General features: G+C 45.0%; 1 protein-coding gene across 1 annotated transcript in view; it reads left to right on the forward strand.

Moving 5' to 3' along the window:
- Positions 1–18194, forward strand: part of LOC127567468 (multimerin-1-like) — a 72451-nt gene that overhangs the window by 12066 nt on the left and 42191 nt on the right. The window contains exon 2 of the mRNA XM_052010417.1: positions 1316–1435. Coding sequence (XP_051866377.1) covers positions 1316–1435 — 120 coding nt within the window. The remainder of the gene's footprint in view (positions 1–1315; positions 1436–18194) is intronic.

An 18194-nucleotide genomic window follows, 5' to 3' on the forward strand; every position in this document is an offset into this window, starting at 1 on the left:
GGCTCACAAAGACTAAATGGCAGAGATGTTCTGGGCAGGCACGGTAGTGTAGCAGTTAGCGTAATGCTTTACAGCGCCAGCGACCCGGGTTCAATTCCGGCCACTGTCTGTAAGGAGTTTCTACATTCTCCCTGTGTCTGCGTGGGTTTCCTCCGGGTGCTCCGGTTTCCTCCCACATTCCAAAGACGTACAGGTTAGGAAGTTGTGGGCATGCTATGTTGGCGCCGGAAGTGTGGCGACACTTGTGGGCTGCCCCTTGAACACTCTACACAGAAGATGCATTTCACTGTGTGTTTCAATGTAAATGTGACTAATAAAGAAATCTGATCTTATCTAAGTGTGGCACCCTCTCTGCCACAAAGCAACAGCGATATCATCAAACCGGCTGAGGGGTCAATCAGATAGGAGATTTTTCAGGTGCAGCAAAGAGACAAAACCATGAAGACCACTGATTTTATTACATCAAAAAATTACAAGAAGCTAAATAAAGATTCTAGGCCAGACATTGGACTAAGATAGAAACTGGAGTTGGAATAAGCCAAAATTTTAAAACTTTAATTGTTTTGAATTTTCAAAACTATGCAAATTATATTCTGAAGAAATGATATGTATTGGTATTGGTTTATTATTGTCACTTGGACCGAGGTACAGTGAAAAACTTGTCTTGCACACCGATCGTACAGATCAATTCATTACACAGTGCAGTTACATTGAGACTGCATTGAGGTAGTACAGGTAAAAACAATAACAGTACAGAGTAAAGTGTCACAGCATATGTCACATATGATGTAAATTTCAGGGCGAGATAGATTGTTTACTGGTAATTGTTAACGGAGTTAAATGCTCCAGTACAACTCAGTACACTAATTTTTTTCAGCATTTTCAATGGCTTATGTTGCAAGAAAAGTGGGAAATGGTTGCAGTTCACACCAATTCACGGATTCTTTCATTGACTGTGGTCGGGAAGATCGCAACATAGGACTCTGTGGGGGTCAGGGTATCACTGAGACCAATTTCTGCATTCACAGGGAAATTGGTTACCACTGACTAGAGTAATGACAGGGAATTAATGATGGGGAATCATTCCAACCCATATCCCAGACATAGGTTTGGCTTTTGGAACTCAAGATGGTCCTCTCTACAATTAATCTGTTCCTTCTCATGATCTCCCAAGGACTGACACAATGGCATCCATTTCCATGTCTCCTGAAAGCCTTGCCTTCACGGGTAATTTTAATTATGGAGCATACAGGAAGATCACAGTTTACTGCATACCATCCAAGTTGAAAGTAATATCTCTTGACTTGTTTTACAGAAACTGGTGTGCTTATGTTCATACAAGACTCTCGCCTACTGTGACAATAGAAAACGTGCAGAGTCAAGTATTGCTGACATCAAAGTCATGCGTCTTGAAAATGGGGAACTGCCAGCCCAGGTATGCATCACTATTTGTTGATATTGATATACAATCAAACATTATCAATTGTCCAAAGGCATAGACTCATTTACTGAGGTTGCAAAAAGGCCTGATATTTAGTATCATGAAGGGTTAAGTCAGCGATAGGTAAAGAGAAACTCTTCCCATTGGTGAAAGGGTCAATAACTTGGAGATATGGAATGAAGGTGATTGGCAAAGAACCAAAAGTGACCTGAAGAAAAATAATTTCACGCAGCGAGTGGTTAGTATCTGGAATGGATGTCCAGGGATGGTAATGAAGTGGTTTTCAAAAGGGAGCTGGATATGTACCTGAAGGAAACAAAATTGTAGCACTATAGGAAGTAGGTAGAGGAGTGAGACTGCTCGTACATGAAGCCTATACAAGCTTGACAGGTTGAATAGTCTCTTTCCATGATGTAACCACTCTGTGATTTAGAGTCATAAAGTCATAAGAGGCATACAGCACTGAAGCAGGCCCTTCGGCCCAACATGTCCATGCCGACCAAGATGTCTATCTGAGCTAGTCCCATTTGCTTGCATTTGATCTATATCCCTCTGGGCTTTTTCTATCCAGATACCTGTCCAAATGTCTTTCAAACATTTTAATTGTACCTGCCTCTACCACTTCCTCTGGCAGCTCATTCCACATTACCCACTGCATGAAAAAGTTGCCCCTCAGGTCCCTTTTAAATTTTCCCCTCTCACCTTAAACCTATGCCCTCTAGTTTTAGATTCCCTTCCCCTGAGAAGAAGATTGTAACCATCCACCTTATCTACTCCCCTCATGATTTTATATACCTCTATAAGGTCACCCCTCAACTTCCTATACTCCAGAGAACAAAGTTCCAACCTGTCCAGCCTCTCCTTGTAACTCAAGCCCTCCAGTCTCGGTAACATCCTCGTGAATCTTTTAAGCAGCCTTTCCTACTTAATGACGTCCTCTGTGAAGTTAACAACAGGCTTGGAGACACAAGAGATTCCGCAGATGCTCGAATCTGGAGCAATACGCACAAAATGCTGGAGGAACTCGGCAGGTCAGGCAGCATCCATGGAGGGAAATAAACAGTCCACGTTTCGGGTCGAGATCCTTCATCAGGACTGGAAAGGAAGAGGGCAGAAGCCAGAATAAAAAGGTAGGGGCAGGGGGTGGAGCACAGGCTGGCAGGTGACAGGTGAGTCCAGGTGAGCAGGAGAAGGTAGGTGGGTGGGGGAGGCGTTTGAAAGGGAGTGATGTGAGAAGCTGGGAGATGATGGGTGGGAGAGGCAAAGGGCTGAAGAAGGAGGAATCCGGTAGGAGAGGGCAGTCGACCATTGAATAAAGGGAAAGAGGAGGGGAACCAGAGGGAGGAGATGGGCAGGTCATGAGGGTGGGGGAGGGGAAAGAGGGGTGAGGGTTCCACAGGAATGAGGGGAAACAAAGGGGGGGAAATGGGGAAAAGGATAGGAGAGGGGAGAGGTTACCGGAAGTTAGAGAAATCGATGTCGAGGCTGTCAGGTTGGAGATGGTAATATGAGGTGTTACTCCTCCAATCAAGGTGGCAGTAGAGGAGGCCGTGGACAGACATGTCATTGTGGGAATGGGAAGTGGAATTGAAGTGGCTGGCCACCGGGAGATCCTGGCTGTTGCGGCGGACAGAGTGAAGGTGCTCGCAACAGGCTTGGTTAGGATCGAGACTCTTGGCATTGGAAGGTCAGAAATTCATAACATCAGGAATGGAGATGATGATGATTGTGTTATTTTCAATTCTATCTGCAACTCCTCGGCAAACGAAGCAGCCCATGCCTGCAGCCAGCAAGAAGCAGATAACATCCAGGCAAAGACTGATAAGTGGCAGGTAATATTCACACGACTAAAGTACCAGACAGTGACAATCTCCAACGAGAGAGTCCAACCATCTGCCCATGACATTTCATGACATTATTACCATCATGACCTCAACCATTAGTGACTAGGGGGCACTATTGATTGGAAACTCAGTTGGACCAGCCACATAAATACTGCTGCTACAAGAGTGTGTCAGAGACTGGGTATTAAGATAAGATATCTCTATTAGTCACGTAACATCCCAAGTCCTTTCCAGCGCCGACAAAGCACAAGTCAGGACTGTCATGGAATCTTCCCCACTTGCCTGGTTGACTGCAGGCTCCAACAACTCTCAACATGTTCAACATCATCCAGGACAAAGCAACCCACTCATTGCACCCTATAAACCCTCCTAAAGATTCATTCTGGAGACACACGAGATTCTGCAGATGCTGGAATCTGGAGCAACACACACAAAACGCTGGAGGAACTCAGCAGGTCAGGCAGCATCTGTGGAGGGAAATGAACAGTCGACGTCTCGGGTCGAGACCCTTCATCGGGACTGGAAAGGAAGAGGGCAGAAGCCGGAATAAGAAAGTGGGGGGAGGGGGAGGAGGAGGAGCACAGGCTGGCAGGTGATAGGCGAGTCCAGGTGAGAGGAGGAAGGTAGGTGGGTGGGGGAGGGGGGATGAAAGGGAGTGATGTGAGAAGCTGGGAGGTGATAGGTAGAGGAGGCAAAGGGCTGAAGAAGAAGGAATCCGGTAGGAGAGGGCAATTGACCATTGAATAAAGGGAAAGAGGAGGGGAACCAGAGGGAGGAGATGGGCAGGTCATGAGGGTGGGGGAGGGGAAAGAGGGGGTGAGGGTACCACAGGAATGAGGGGAAACAAAGGGGGGGAAATGGGGAAAAGAATAGAGGGGAGGGGTTACCGGAAGTTAGAGAAATCGATGTCGAGGCCGTCAGGTTGGAGATTACCAAGGCGGAATATGAGGGAATATGAGGCATCGTGATGAAGGGTCTCAAACAGAAACGTCGACTGCTTATTTCCCTTCATAGACGTTGCCTGACCTGCTGAGTTCCTCCAGCATTCTGTGTGTGCTGTGTGTGTCATGTGTGTAAAGATTCATCCTCTCCATTTGCAGCAGACAATGGCTGCAGTGTGTACCATCTACAAAATACATGGCAATTACTTACCCAGGCTGCTGTATCTGCACCTCGCAAACCCGTCAACTCTACCACCAAGAGGGCATACGGAAACGGCATCACCTGCAAGTTTCCCTCCAAGTCACACACCACCCTGACTTAGAAGTACAGTATATGACCAATTCTTCATTGTCACCAGGACTAAGTCCTGGAACTCCCTACCCATAACGCTGTGGGAGCACCTTCACCAGGAGAACTGCGGCAGTTCAAGGAGACAGCTCACCACTACCTCCTTGAAGACAATTAGGAATGGGCCATAAATGCTGGCTTTGGCAGTGATACCCTGATCCTGAAAAGTGTAAAAGATTAAAGGGAAATCTTATTGGTATTGGTTTATTATTGTCACTTGTATCAAGGTACAGTGAAAAACTTGTCTTGCGTACCTATCGTACAGGTCAATTCATTACACAGTGCAGTTACATTGAGTTAGTACAGAGTGCACTGAGGTAGTACAGGGTAAAAACAATAACAGTACAGAGTAAAGTGTCGCAGCTACAGGGAAGTGCAGTGCAGATAGATAATAAGGTGCAAGGTCACAACAAGGTCGATTGTGAGATCAAGAGTTCATCTCATCGTATAAGGGATCCGTTCAATCGTAATCACAGTGGGAATAGTCTTATCACAATGGGAATAGTCTTATCACAGTGGGATGATGAAATGATGTTCAGATAGATGGATAGTATTTCCTCTGCTGGTGGATTACAGAATAAGGGGACAGGTGGTGTGGTGGTTGTGGTGGGCTGGTTAAATTGATATCAGAAGTAGCCTGTTCAGGGACAGTTCCAGCAAACACTTCTTCACACGAAGGTCAGTGGAACTCTAAAGGTCTTTCCTCCAAGAAACTGTTAAATCGGGAAGGTGATTAAAATGTCAAAACTGAGTGATGACACCTGTTGGGCACAGGTCAGGAAATTAAGTGAGAAACAAAGTTCTAATGTAGAGCAGCGTTGATCAAATTATAAGTTGGAACTGACCTGGGGAGGGAAGCGGGCAACTCCTCTCATGTTTCTAAGCGAGCCGCCGTGTAAATACGAGCAATTTATTTTCTGTTTCTTTCATATATTAGGGGTGATCCTAATTTGGGAAACACGTGCTGTTTGGGATAAATGTTACTGGAAGAGTACTGTAGTTGGTGATGGTGACAGAGTCAGAGGCTCAATCACTTTCATTCTTAGGGATGAAGATATTTCTTTTATTTACTGTTCATTGATGGGATGTGAACATTGTTGACAAAAGCCGACAATATTGCCCATCCCTAAATGCCTTTGAGAAGACGATGGTGAGCTGCCCTCCTGAAGCACTCACTCTGGTTTAACACTACTGACCCTCCCACTAGGCTACCACAGGGAGAAGGTAAGAGTCAATTACATTGGTGGGACTGGAGTCATATCGAGGGCAGGAAAATGAGGGTGGCAGATTTTATTCCCTGAAGGACATTAGTGAAACTGGTGGGTCTTTACAGCAGACCAGCAGTTTCACTGTCATTGTTACTGAGTCTAACATTTTATTCTGGAATGTATTAAATTAGTCAACTGAACTTAAGTCACCTCTTCTCACTAGTTATTGGAGGTCAGAGGGACAATCGTTCAGAGGAGAGTGACTATAGGGTTAAGGTTCCTTTTGAAATCAGAGTCATCCTTGAGTGAAGGGTACCTGTTGTTGGGAAGTGTGACACAATGTGATCATTGTTATGGTCAGAATCAGAATCAGGTTTATTATCACTGACAGATGTTTTGAAATTTGTTGTTCTGCAACAGCAGTGCAGTGCAAGACCTAAAAATTAATAAAGTTACAAAAATAAATAAATAGTGCAAAAGAGGAATAACGAAATAGTGTTCATGATTTCATGGACCGTTCAGAAATCTGATGGTGGAGGGGAAGAAGCTGTTCCTAAAACATTGAGTGTGGGTCTTCAGTCTCCTGTACCTCCTCCCTGATGGTAGTAATGTGAAGAGGGCGTGTCCCGGATGGTGAGGGTCCTTAATGATGGATGCCGCCTTCTTGATGCACCACCTCTTGAAAATGTCCTCGATGGCGGTGAGGGTCGTGCCTGTGATGGATCGGGCTCAGTCTACAACCCTCTGCAGTCTTTTGCGATCCTGTGCATTGGAGCTTCCATACCAGGTGGTGATGCAACCAGTCAGAATGCTCTCCACCGTACATCTGTAGCAATTTGCAAGAGTCTTTGGTGACACACCAAATTTCTTCAAACTCCTAATGAAGCAGAGCCGCTGGCGTGCCTTCTTCGTGATCGCATCAATGTGTTGGGGCCAAGATAGATTCTCTGAGATGTTGACACCCAGGAACTTGAAGCTGCTCACCCTTTACACCACTGACCCCTCAGTGAGGACTGGTGTGTGTTCTCCTGACTTCCCCTTCCTGATGTCCACAGTCGATTCCTTGGTCTTGCTGACGTTGAGCGTGAGGTTATTGTTGCAACACCACTCAACCAGCCGATCTATCTCACTCCTGTATGCCTGTATGGTTGGGCCAGACCTGGCAAAGAATGATTAAACCATTGCATAACAGAAGCAATGGTGTAATGGTGAGGGGAATGGAGGACCACTGGGAGACACAGAACAGTAAATGAGGTCGTGGGGATAGAGTTTCATGATCATGTAGATGTTGAGGATAGTACAGGCTGAGAGGAAAGTAGGGAGTAGAAGATAGAAGTAGGAGAGGGAAGTGGTTGAAAGAACCCCAAATGGTGATCAAGACTTCTGAAGCAAAGATGCTACAACAAATAGGGAGAAGAGTCATGAGTATTCCTGTGTGAAAAGCCAATCAATGTTAAGAAAACTGAGGGGAGTGCAGCTGATTCCCACAACCATCACACCTGCCCTTCATGCCTCAACACCCTACTCTTCACGTTGGAGAGCCTCAGACTCCATTGAAATCAGGCTACGTTTAATATGTGTCCACCCTTCCCTCCACGTTTAACAAAAAATAATTATTCAGATAACATTTTTATATTCCCCCGAACTCTTTACAACACAACTTCATCAGATAACCTGTTCTGATTACCATAAATTGCCTTAAGCAGTGTCCTTTGCTGATTCTGGGATGGATGTTCAGTTCCTTTCAGCCACACTGCCGACAAAGGAGCAGAAATAGGTGAAGACAAATGTCTTGCACGCTGGGACGCCAGGAAGCACCTTGCACTGCCCTTTGACCAGCTCTACGTACAGCAGTCCAGCCTTCATTTCCTTTCACAGCAATAAAGTGGTACAACTTTTGTCTCTTTGCGATCACCACGATGCAAAGAACAGTGGTTAAGTTGAAATCGAAAATTAACAAAAAAGCTACACATATTAGACATCTGAAATAACAGCACAAAATTTTGGAAGCACTCAGCAGTTTGGGCAGCATCTGTGAAAAGGGAAAAAAGGTTACTGTTTCATGTTGAAGGCAGGTGTGCAGGAGATGGACTGCTGTTTCAGAGACATTAGTTCGAATAGGGTGGGTTATAGCAGCAATCCAGGAGTTTTATGTCGTAGGTTTAATGGCTTAATGTCCCGAAGGGAGAGAGATTTGCCAACTTTCCCTGGTCTAGCTCAAACATAACTCCACACCCACAGTGGTGTGGTTAATACTTCATTGCATTACGAAAGAGCTGGAGTTGGCACTGAGCTCAGGGGCAATAACCTTAACAGTGTTGGGTCTTCTCTCGTGAGTTAATAAAGTACAGGTTAAGAGAAACAATTAAAGTTTGGAACTGAGTCGATGAGATGTCAAAGGCTCAAAAGGCATCTTCATTGTGGTATACCAGAAAATACTCTTGAGCAATTTTATTCTTAATTTTAGTCTTTACATATTTTAATTAACTGAATATATTTTTTTCAGTTGTTTTGATGATAAATATTTCTGAGTTTTTATGTTAAGGGGTTGTGTTTATTGACAAGAGTGTGGAGAAGGAATATTTGGGGTTTGGGGTTCAGTTCCTGTTTTGTACAGACTGCTCACAACCTCAGGTTCAAAAGCAAGGGACCGTCCTGTTCCACACTCTACCAGCTCTGCTTCTTGTCGCCACTAGATGGTGTGTAATCCCAGTCCGAGACAGCTCTGTGTGCCTCTGCCGTCCACAAAGAACTGCAGGAGAGCTGTTAGAAGTTCAGTAGCATGCGGGGTTGAAACTCAGTTTCCAGCCACCAGCTGCTGGTGATATGCTGCTCTGCTCTGCTTACGCTGCCCAGTGGGACACTCCATGAATGGAACTTTGACACCACACTTTGAAGCAAGAACATAGAACATAGAACACTACAGCACAGTACAGGCCCTTCGGCCCACAATGTTGTGCCGACATTTTATCCTGCTCTAAGATCTACCTAACCCTTCCCTCCCACATAGTCCCCTATTTTTCTATCATTCATGTGTCTATCTAAGAGTCTCTTAAATATCCCTAATGTATCTGCCCCCGTAACCTCTGCAGGCAGTGCATTCCACGCACCCACCACTCTCTGTGTAAAAAACTTAACCCTGACATCCCCCTTATACCTTACTCCAATCACCTTAAAATTATGTCCCCTCGTGTTAGCCATTTTCGCCCTGGGAAAAAGTCTCTGACTGTCCACTCGATCTGTGTATCGTATCATCTTGTACACCTGCATCAAGCCAGAGTGATGCACCCAAAATTGCCGGGGGAGCAAGTATTCATCGTGCTCTGATATTCAAGTAACCAGAATGCCCTGGCTGGTTTTGAGGCTTGGACTCCCTCATAGTTTGCCAGTGAGCTCATGCATCAAGCAGGCAGCTTGTCAGTACGGGGTAAGGAGCAATGAAGCAGATAGCTCCCAGGTTAAGCTGCCTGGCTGGTGGGGCCAGGGCCACTTTTTCAGATGGAAGGTAATCCTGCAAGAGCCAGGCCTGTGATTGGCCGGTTGTTGTGTAGATGGAGGGAGGTACAAGGTATTGATTACATGTCTCTGGGATGGTTAGGGAGTGGTTTATCAGTAGGAATACATTTAGTATTCCACACAACATGGAAGGAGGCCATTTGGCCCATTGAGTCTTTGCCAGCTCTCAGCATTATCTCATCCCCCCACATTTCCCTGTAACCTGTTCTGTCTTATATGCCCATCAATTCCCACCACCCCACCTCCAATTCCCTGCCATCCAGCTACATCAAGCAGCCAATTAACCCACCGACCAGCACGTCTTTGGGATGTGGGAGGGAATGGGAGCAGCCTGTAGTCATGGGAAGAATATGCAACCTCACACCGGCAGCACTCTGGAGGTCAGGACTGCATCTCGGTCGCTGGAGTGGTGAGGCAGCTGAACCACCTGCAGCTCAACCGTGCTGCACAACTGTGCAAGATCAGCTTGGACCAGTTACAACTTTTCCTCTCCATTTTCAAGTGTTACTTCTGCCCGCTCCACTTCACTCTCCTCCTACCCTGGCAGAAGTCTCTTCCAGTAAATCAGGGTCTGCCTCAAGATGCAGCTGCCGAATTGGGCAAATTGATTGCATTGTGGAGGGTTTGAGTATTAAATGTTTTCAAAAAGTCTCAATTATCCCTAGTATGTAAAACTCAGCCAGGACTGAGTGATAAGATCATACTTGGCCACCATAAATTATCCCTAGTGTGTAGGTGAGTGGTACAATCTCGGGGGAGTTAATGGGAATGTGGGGAGAATAAAATGGGATCAGCGTGAATGGATGCTTCATTGTTGGTATGGACCTGGTGGACCAAAGGGACTTGTTTCCATGCTGTATCTCTCTGTGACATTTTCATATACTTGAACTCAATTTCAAATTCAATGCATAAGTTCAAGTTCAAGTTTATTGTCATGGGCATACATACCCAGGGTATAAATGCCATAACAATTTGGCAGGCACGGTATTGTAGCAGTTAGTGTAACACTATTACAGTGCCAGTGACCCGGGTTCAATTCTGGCCACTGTTTGTAAGGAGTTTGTACGTTCTCCCCATGTCTGCGTGGGTTTCCTCCGGGTGCTTCGGTTTCCTCCCACATTCCAAAGACGTACGGATTAGGAGGTTGTGGGCGTGCTGTGTTGGCGTCGGAAGTGTGGCGACACTTGCGGGCTGCCACCAGGACACTCTAAGCGAAAGGTGCATTTCACTGTGTGTTTCGATGGACATGTGACTGTTTTCCACTGGCAGAAAAATAATTGGATAAAGAATGAAAGGGGGATAAAGGGCACATTTCTATACACTACTAGGAGACACATGCAATAGAATTATCCAAAATGGTATGTATATGGAAAGGAAACATTTGTAGGGTAGTGAGGAAAGAAAGGTGGAGATGATTGGTTATGAGTGAACACTTCCATAGAGCCAACACCATCATAGTGGGCTGAATGATCATCTTGTGAGCCATATGATTCAATGATATTTCCTCAGGTATTTTCCAGCCTCTGCCACAAAGTTGGCAAGATTGGAATAAACCTCTGCAGAGAGGTGCAAGTGAGGCTTCAGTTTATCTGTCACGGCAACTGACCAGGGGAATCCGAGGGGGAAACTCCTGGACCATTTCCTACTCTGGTCCATGGACCTACCTGGAGAAAGCCGACCCCGTCCATGCTTTTGACCCTGAAGGTGATGCATGCAGCAAGTGCTCAACTAAAGATAGGCTCTGACCAATCCTCTGCACCTCCCCTTACCACTTCAAGTCCTTTGCCCGCACTTCCACAAATAAACCATCCTGAAGTACTGAGGGAGTGCTGTCCTGCCAGAGGAGTTACCTCAACAGGTGAGACATTAACCTTACAACCAGGACATCATTGGGATGTGGTTACCCTCTCACTAGCCTAAAAGATTGCATGGTACTATTTTGAACTAAAGCCTATAGTGGGGTGGTGTTCAGAGAATCATCTAATGGTAGAATTGTACAGCACAGAAGCAGCCCTTCCAAGCACCAAATCTGCATTGACCCATCAAACACCTATTTACACTAATCCCATTTTATTCTCCTCACATTCCCATCAACTCCCTCCAGATTCTGTCACTCACGCACATACTAGGGGCAGTTTACAGTCGCCGTTTAACCTACTAACTCACACGAGTGAGATGAGGGAGGAAATCGGAGCACCCAGGGTGGTCATAGAGAGCAACAGAGGTCAGGATTGAACCTGGGTCACCTGGAGCCGTGAGCTAAGTTCTCTCTGCCACTGTAGTCAGTGATTCTCCTGGAACTAATTCCCCTGAAACAGATGACCTCATAATTTGTCTCATTCTTATGTGCAAATATATATCTCACAGTATCTTATAAGTGCTTTGGGATGTCTTGTGCTCCTGCAAAATGCTATGCAAAAGCAGACTCTTTCTTTCGGTGTCCCTGGCTCAGTGAACGATCTCACGTTAACAATCTTACAGTAACAACAGTCTTACGGATGAGGAATAGAAGGGTGCCTATTGCCTGTGTGACTGCCTCAGCAGGGTGTTGCTATAGCAGAGGGAAGAGAGGGGAAATCATCTGGAAAATCTGGGAATCAGCTTGTTCTTGTCAACACTATTCAATACACAATACATCATCAATGACACTGACATATTCTTTCTGGCCAAAATTACACATTCAGCTTTATCTGCTCACAATGCAATCAAATCCATTCACCTTGAAACAAGATGTGTCAAATCTACCCTCTGAGACAGAAATAAACTAAAATAAAACAAATATAAAATTCGATTTATGATCAAATCAAACCTTCTTCCTGCAGGAAATGAGTAAAGACTAATTAAACGTCAAGTGGACAGATGCACATTTAGCCAGCCCATCTCCACATCTGTCAGCTGGTGCTGCATCTGCATCTGTTAATCTTTATACTGAATAGAACCTGATAAAATATTTATTACCCCAAATCTTCTCCTAAGTATATATTATGGCATGTTTGTAACTCTCCTGATAATGTAAGTAAGATAATTTCCTTTAATAATGTAAAATGCCTTAATCAATATATTCATGTATCTGCACTATGTTAAAACGATTGTATGATACTGTCCTACTGATAGACCATTTAAACCCTTCCTGTGGATAGCTTTCAGTGTGCTCAAAATGTAGCAGCATTTCTGCATGACCATGGATATATGAATGGAATATTAATTTTCCTCCCTTGATATTCTTGTTAAAATTATGAAATTATGAATCATTTATGGCTAAGTAAAAATCTTTGATTCCAGAAATCACATGTTGGTCAAAGATGAAGGAACGGGCTGCCATTGAGATAGGTTTTGCTCAGGCTGGGATTGACTGACTACGCCAGCATTTATTTCCCATCCCAAACTGCCCTTGGGAAGATAGTAGTGAGCTCTTCTTGAACCACTGTGCTCTTTCTGGTCAAAAGGCTGGTGTTGGGTAGGGAGTTACAGGATTGAGATCCAGCAACAATAGGGAGAAAAGGTATACTTACAGTGTGGGATGGGGGGAAATCTGTGAGTGATGGAGTTCCCCCGTCCTTTACCCTTGCAGGTTGCAAGTTTGGGAGGTGACCTTGAAGAAGTTGCATCAAGCTGCAGCACTGCATGACGAGGATGGTACTTGGTGCAGCCAGGGTGCACCAGCAGTGGAGGGAGTGAATACATAGGGGCTGGTGGGGATGCCAGTTTTTATTGGAAGATGTCAAGGCTCTTGGCTTTGTGCATGCACCCTGGAGTATTCCAATACACCACTGATGTGTCCTGCAGGTGGTAAAATGATCAGATGGCAGTAACTCATATCTTTCTCATCCAACCTTCCCATCAATGAATTACTGGATACATAGAACATAGAGCATTTACATAGACAATAGACAATAGGAGCAGAAGTAAACCATTCGGCCCTTCGAGTCTGCACTGCCATTTTGAGATCATGGCTGATCCTCAACAATCAATATCCTGTTCCTGCCTTGTCCCCATATCCCTTGATTCCCCTATCTATAAGAAACCTATCTAGCTCCTTCTTGAAAGTGCCCAGAGAATTGGCCTCCACTGCCCTCTGAGGCAGTGCATTCCACAAATTCACAACCCTCTGGGAGAAGAAGTTTTTCCTCACCTCTGGCTTAAATGGCCTAGGCCTTATTCTTAAATCGTGCCCCCTGGTCCTGGACTTCCCCAACATCTGGAACATATTTCCTGTCTCTATCTTGTCCAATCCCTTAATAATCCTGTATGTTTCAATCAGATCCCCTCTCAATCTTCTCAATTCCAGCGTGTACAATCCCAGTCTCTCCAACCTCTCAGCATAAGACAGTCCCGACATCCCCGGAATTAACCTCGTAAACCTACGCTGCACGCCCTCTATAACCAGGATATCCTTCCTTGAGACCAAAACTGTACACAATACTCCAGGAGTGGTCTCACCAGGGCCCTGTACAAATGCAAAATTAGGGCTCATGGAATTGGGGGGCGGGTATTAACATGGATAGAAAACTGGTTGGCGGATAGGAAACAAAAGGTAGGGGTGAATGGATGTTTCTCAGAATGATAGGCCGTGACTAGTGGGGTGCCACAGGGCTCAGTGCTGGGACCACAGCTGTTTACGATCTATGTTGATGATTTCGATGAAGGCATTGTGAATAACATTAGCAAGTTTGCTGATGATACAAAGTTAGGTGGCAGTGTGACATGTGAAGAGGAAGTTAGGAGAATTCAAGGTGATTTGGATAGGTTGGGTAAGTGGGCAGATACTTGGCAGATGAAGTTTAATGTGGATAAGTGTGAGGTTATCCACTTTGGGAGCAGGAACAGGAAGGCGGATTATTATCTGAATGGTGTGGAGTTAGGTAAGGGGGAAATACAAAGGGATCTAGGAATCCTTGTTCATCAGTCACTGAAAGTGAATGAGCAAGTGCAGCAGGCAGTGATGAAGGCTAATGGAATGTTGGCCTGTATTACAAGAGGAATTGAGTACAAAAGCAAAGAGATTCTTTTGCATTTGTACAGGGCCCTGGTGAGACCACTCCTGGAGTATTGTGTACAGTTTTGGTCTCAAGGAAGGATATCCTGGCTATAGAGGGTGTGCAGCGTAGGTTTACGAGGTTAATTCCGGGGATGTCAGGACTGTCCTATGCTGAGAGGTTGGAGGGACTGGGATTGTACACGCTGGAATTGAGAAGATTGAGAGGGGATCTGATTGAAACATACAGGATTATTAAGGGATTGGACAAGATAGAGACAGGAAATATGTTCCAGATGTTGGGGAAGTCCAGGACCAGGGGCATGATTTAAGAATAAGGGCTAGGCCATTTAGGACAGAGGTGAGGAAAAACTTCTTCTCCCAGAGGGTTGTGAATTTGTGGAATGCACTGCCTCAGAGGGCAGTGGAGACCAATTCTCTGGGCACTTTCAAGAAGGAGCTAGATAGGTTTCTTATAGATAGGGGAATCAAGGGATATGGGGACAAGGCAGGAACAGGATATTGATTGTTGAGGATCAGCCATGATCTCAAAATGGCAGTGCAGACTCGAAGGGCCGAATGGTCTACTTCCGCTCCTATTGTCTATTGTCTAAAATGTCAGCACAACATCATGGGCCGAAGGGCCTGTACTGTGCTGTAATGTTCTATGTTCTTCCTTTGCACTTCAGCCCCGACTCATTATTTCAGACACAGTGAGATAGGAATGTGTTTGCAGTCGGTCTCCAGGTGTGAACAAGTCATCAGTTCATGTGCCTGAATTAGTAGGCTGCGATCACCAGTTTACATGGCCCTAATTGAGGTCATCTGTTACTGGGTCTTCTCTGGAGTCATCTGTTACCAGGACCTGCCAGGGTTACCTGTTACTTGGCCTTAGCCAGGGTCACCTGTTACCAAGCATTGACCAAGATCATATGTGACTAGCCCTTGACTGAAATCAGCTGTTACCAGGATTGTCCGGGATTGCCTCTTAAGAAGCCTTGGTTATGGTCACCCGTTATTAGACCTCAGACAGGGTTACCTGTTAACAAGTCTTGACTAGGGTCACCTGTTATCAGCTCTAAAAGCTCTATTAAAGTATACCGGCAAATTTCTGAGATTTACTCAATGTCTGCTGACAAAGAGGCCTTGAATATTGGAATGAGGAAGGGAAGGTGACTGAGATGGGTCTATTGCTGGGAACTGTGGGTTGTAGTGGAAGCAGGTGGGGGCAAAAGTGGTGCCAGCAGTGATGAGTGGTCACTTAAGTTGCAGTTAGGGTTCAGGTGTAGAGGACAGTGGAGATCCAAGTAACCCGTGGTTTGAATGTGCAATGGGAAGAGGTGGGGAGGGGGAAGGTTTGCATGTCTTTCCCATCACTCCCAGTTCCATATTTAGGTATTGGTTTAACAAACTGGCACCATCCTGCGGGGTCCTTACGACGACCAGGAGTTACCATTCAGATCCTTTAACCACGAAAACAACCATCCCAGTAACACCTGCATTCAACTCAGCTCAGGCTTCCACAAAGCCTGGCTTGTAGCTGCTTTGAGTGGTCCCTGGACACCTCCAACATGAAGTCTCAGGCACCAGATTCCAGCAAGGCACAGCTGCCACAGCACCAAACTCCTCACGCTCTCCTCAATGAATGAACACAGCACCAATTTCCTTCCTGCCATTCCTGCTTGATGGAACAACAAGTTGCTCTACTCTGGTCAAGACTTTGTCCCATCCCTGATCCTGCTAATGAATTGGAATTGGTTTATTATTGTCACATGCGAAAACCTTGTCTTACATACTGTTCGTCCAGATCAATTCATTACAATGGTGCATTGAGGTAGCACAAGGTAAAACAATAACAGAATGCAGAATAAAGTGTTGCAGTTGCAGAGAAAGTGCAGGTGGACAATAAGGTACAAGGCCATAACGAGGTAAATTGTGACGTCAAGAGTCCATCTTATCATACGAGGGGACTGTTCAATTGTCATATAACAGTGGGATAGAAGCTATCCTTCAGCCTGGTGTATTTTAAACTCAATGTGATGCCTATTGGTGTTGGTGGGACAATTCCTTCCCTGCACCCACCCTTTTAGGCTGATCAAATATAATTGAGCTGTTTAGAGGGCCAGCTTGGGTGGGGCTTAGGTCCAAGGGTGGAAGACACCTCAGAGCATGCCCCTCTCACCAGCCGAATTAAAGTGGCCCATATTCCAATTTGACCTCCATTCAGATGAGAGGTAGTCTGTTTACAGGAGGTAAGATTCTGACAGGAACAGATACATAAGTTCAGGATATTCTAAAGTTGGAGAGCATAGTGTCAACACGTGACCAGTCAACTGGGAGAGAGATAAGGAGAAATTCCTTTACCTAGAGGGGTGTAAAGTTTTGGAATTCTCTTCCTGTGGATGCTCCTTTGTTGATCAGTATTGAGCATTACATGCTCAGTCTCATTGCGCCCAGAGTCCAGTTTTTTTAACTACACCAAGGCTTATGTCCATGTTTGATTATAGACTGCAAGCCACATGCTGCCAAGATACAAGGTATGATATCTAACAGAATATAGTGCATAAGTGAGTAACGTGGTATCATAAGTACAAATAAAGATCCCCGTGTACTCTTGTAGTAATACAACACCAGGGAATCAGCTGATATGAGAGAAATGGAAGAGTGCAAAGCTGGAAAGAGTCCGAAGATTATTTTCGAGGATATTGCCAGAACTCGAGGGCCTGAGTTATAGGGAGAGGCTGGGCAGACTAGGACTTTATTCCTTGGAGCATAGAATGAGGGGTGACCTTATAGAGGTGTATAAAATCATGAGGGGTATAGATCAGGTGAATGCACACAGTTTTTTTCCCCTGGGAAAGGGAATGAAAAACTCGAGGGCATAGATTTAAGGTGAGAGGGGGAAGATTTAAAAGGGAGGGGCAACTTCTTCACACAGACGGTGGTGCGTATATGGAATGAGCTGCCAGAGGAAGTGGTTGAGCCAGGTACAATGGTAACATTTAAAAGGCAGGTACATGGATAGGAAGGGTTTAGAGCAATATGGGCCAAACACAAGCAAATGGGACCAGCTTAGATGGGAATCTTAGATGGCACGGTTGAGTTAGGCTGAATGGCTTCTTTCTGTGCTGTGTTACTCTCTGACTTGAAGCATCAGATCTGTTGTGAATCGGGAGTTGTATGTCTAACTCCAGCTTTTACCTCATGTTGTAAGATCTTTGGCTTACGACATCCCCAGTGACATTGCCTCTGGTATCAGGGTGTATTGAGTGATTTCCTGCACCCGTCATACTCCTCTGCTTTTATTGGCTTTTTTTTAAACACCTTTTCATTCTGCTTCAGGCAGATGGTTTCCACACCTGCTCTGTATCACCATGTCATCCAGGAAGCTGCATTAAGCTCCCATTAGTCTGGCTGTATTTCCACAATCTGTTGGTTTTTGCACTGTTAATGATGCATTAATCTGATATTAATTCACAAGCCAACTGTTGGTAATCAAGATTAAATGAACACCAACTACCATAACAAGGAGGAATGTGATGTAATCCAGTTAATATGGAGAACAAATACTGTCTGTTACTGAAAGATTCAACTTCCATAGCCCATGGCAGCAGGAAAGGAAGTAAATCCCGATAAAAATCATTATTAATGGTTACCTCAGTGAGAATGGGGGAAGCCATGGAGGAGTTATCTTTGATCACTTGTGCTAAACATAAGCAAGAGTTTCAGTACTATCTGTTCACAGTTCCCGATATCTGGTCTCTTTAAAATAAAAGGAACCAAATATGTGGAGAAGAATTCACTGAATGGATGACATTCTTACTTGCTTATTTGGTGATCAAAGACAAATTCTCTCCCCATATACTTCTGCGTTCATTCTCGGGGAAAAGCCAATATGTGTTTCCATCCTCAGTTGTACT

This window comes from Pristis pectinata, chromosome 2 (genome assembly GCF_009764475.1).
Source record: "Pristis pectinata isolate sPriPec2 chromosome 2, sPriPec2.1.pri, whole genome shotgun sequence".
Classification (NCBI taxonomy): Eukaryota; Metazoa; Chordata; class Chondrichthyes; order Rhinopristiformes; family Pristidae; genus Pristis; species Pristis pectinata.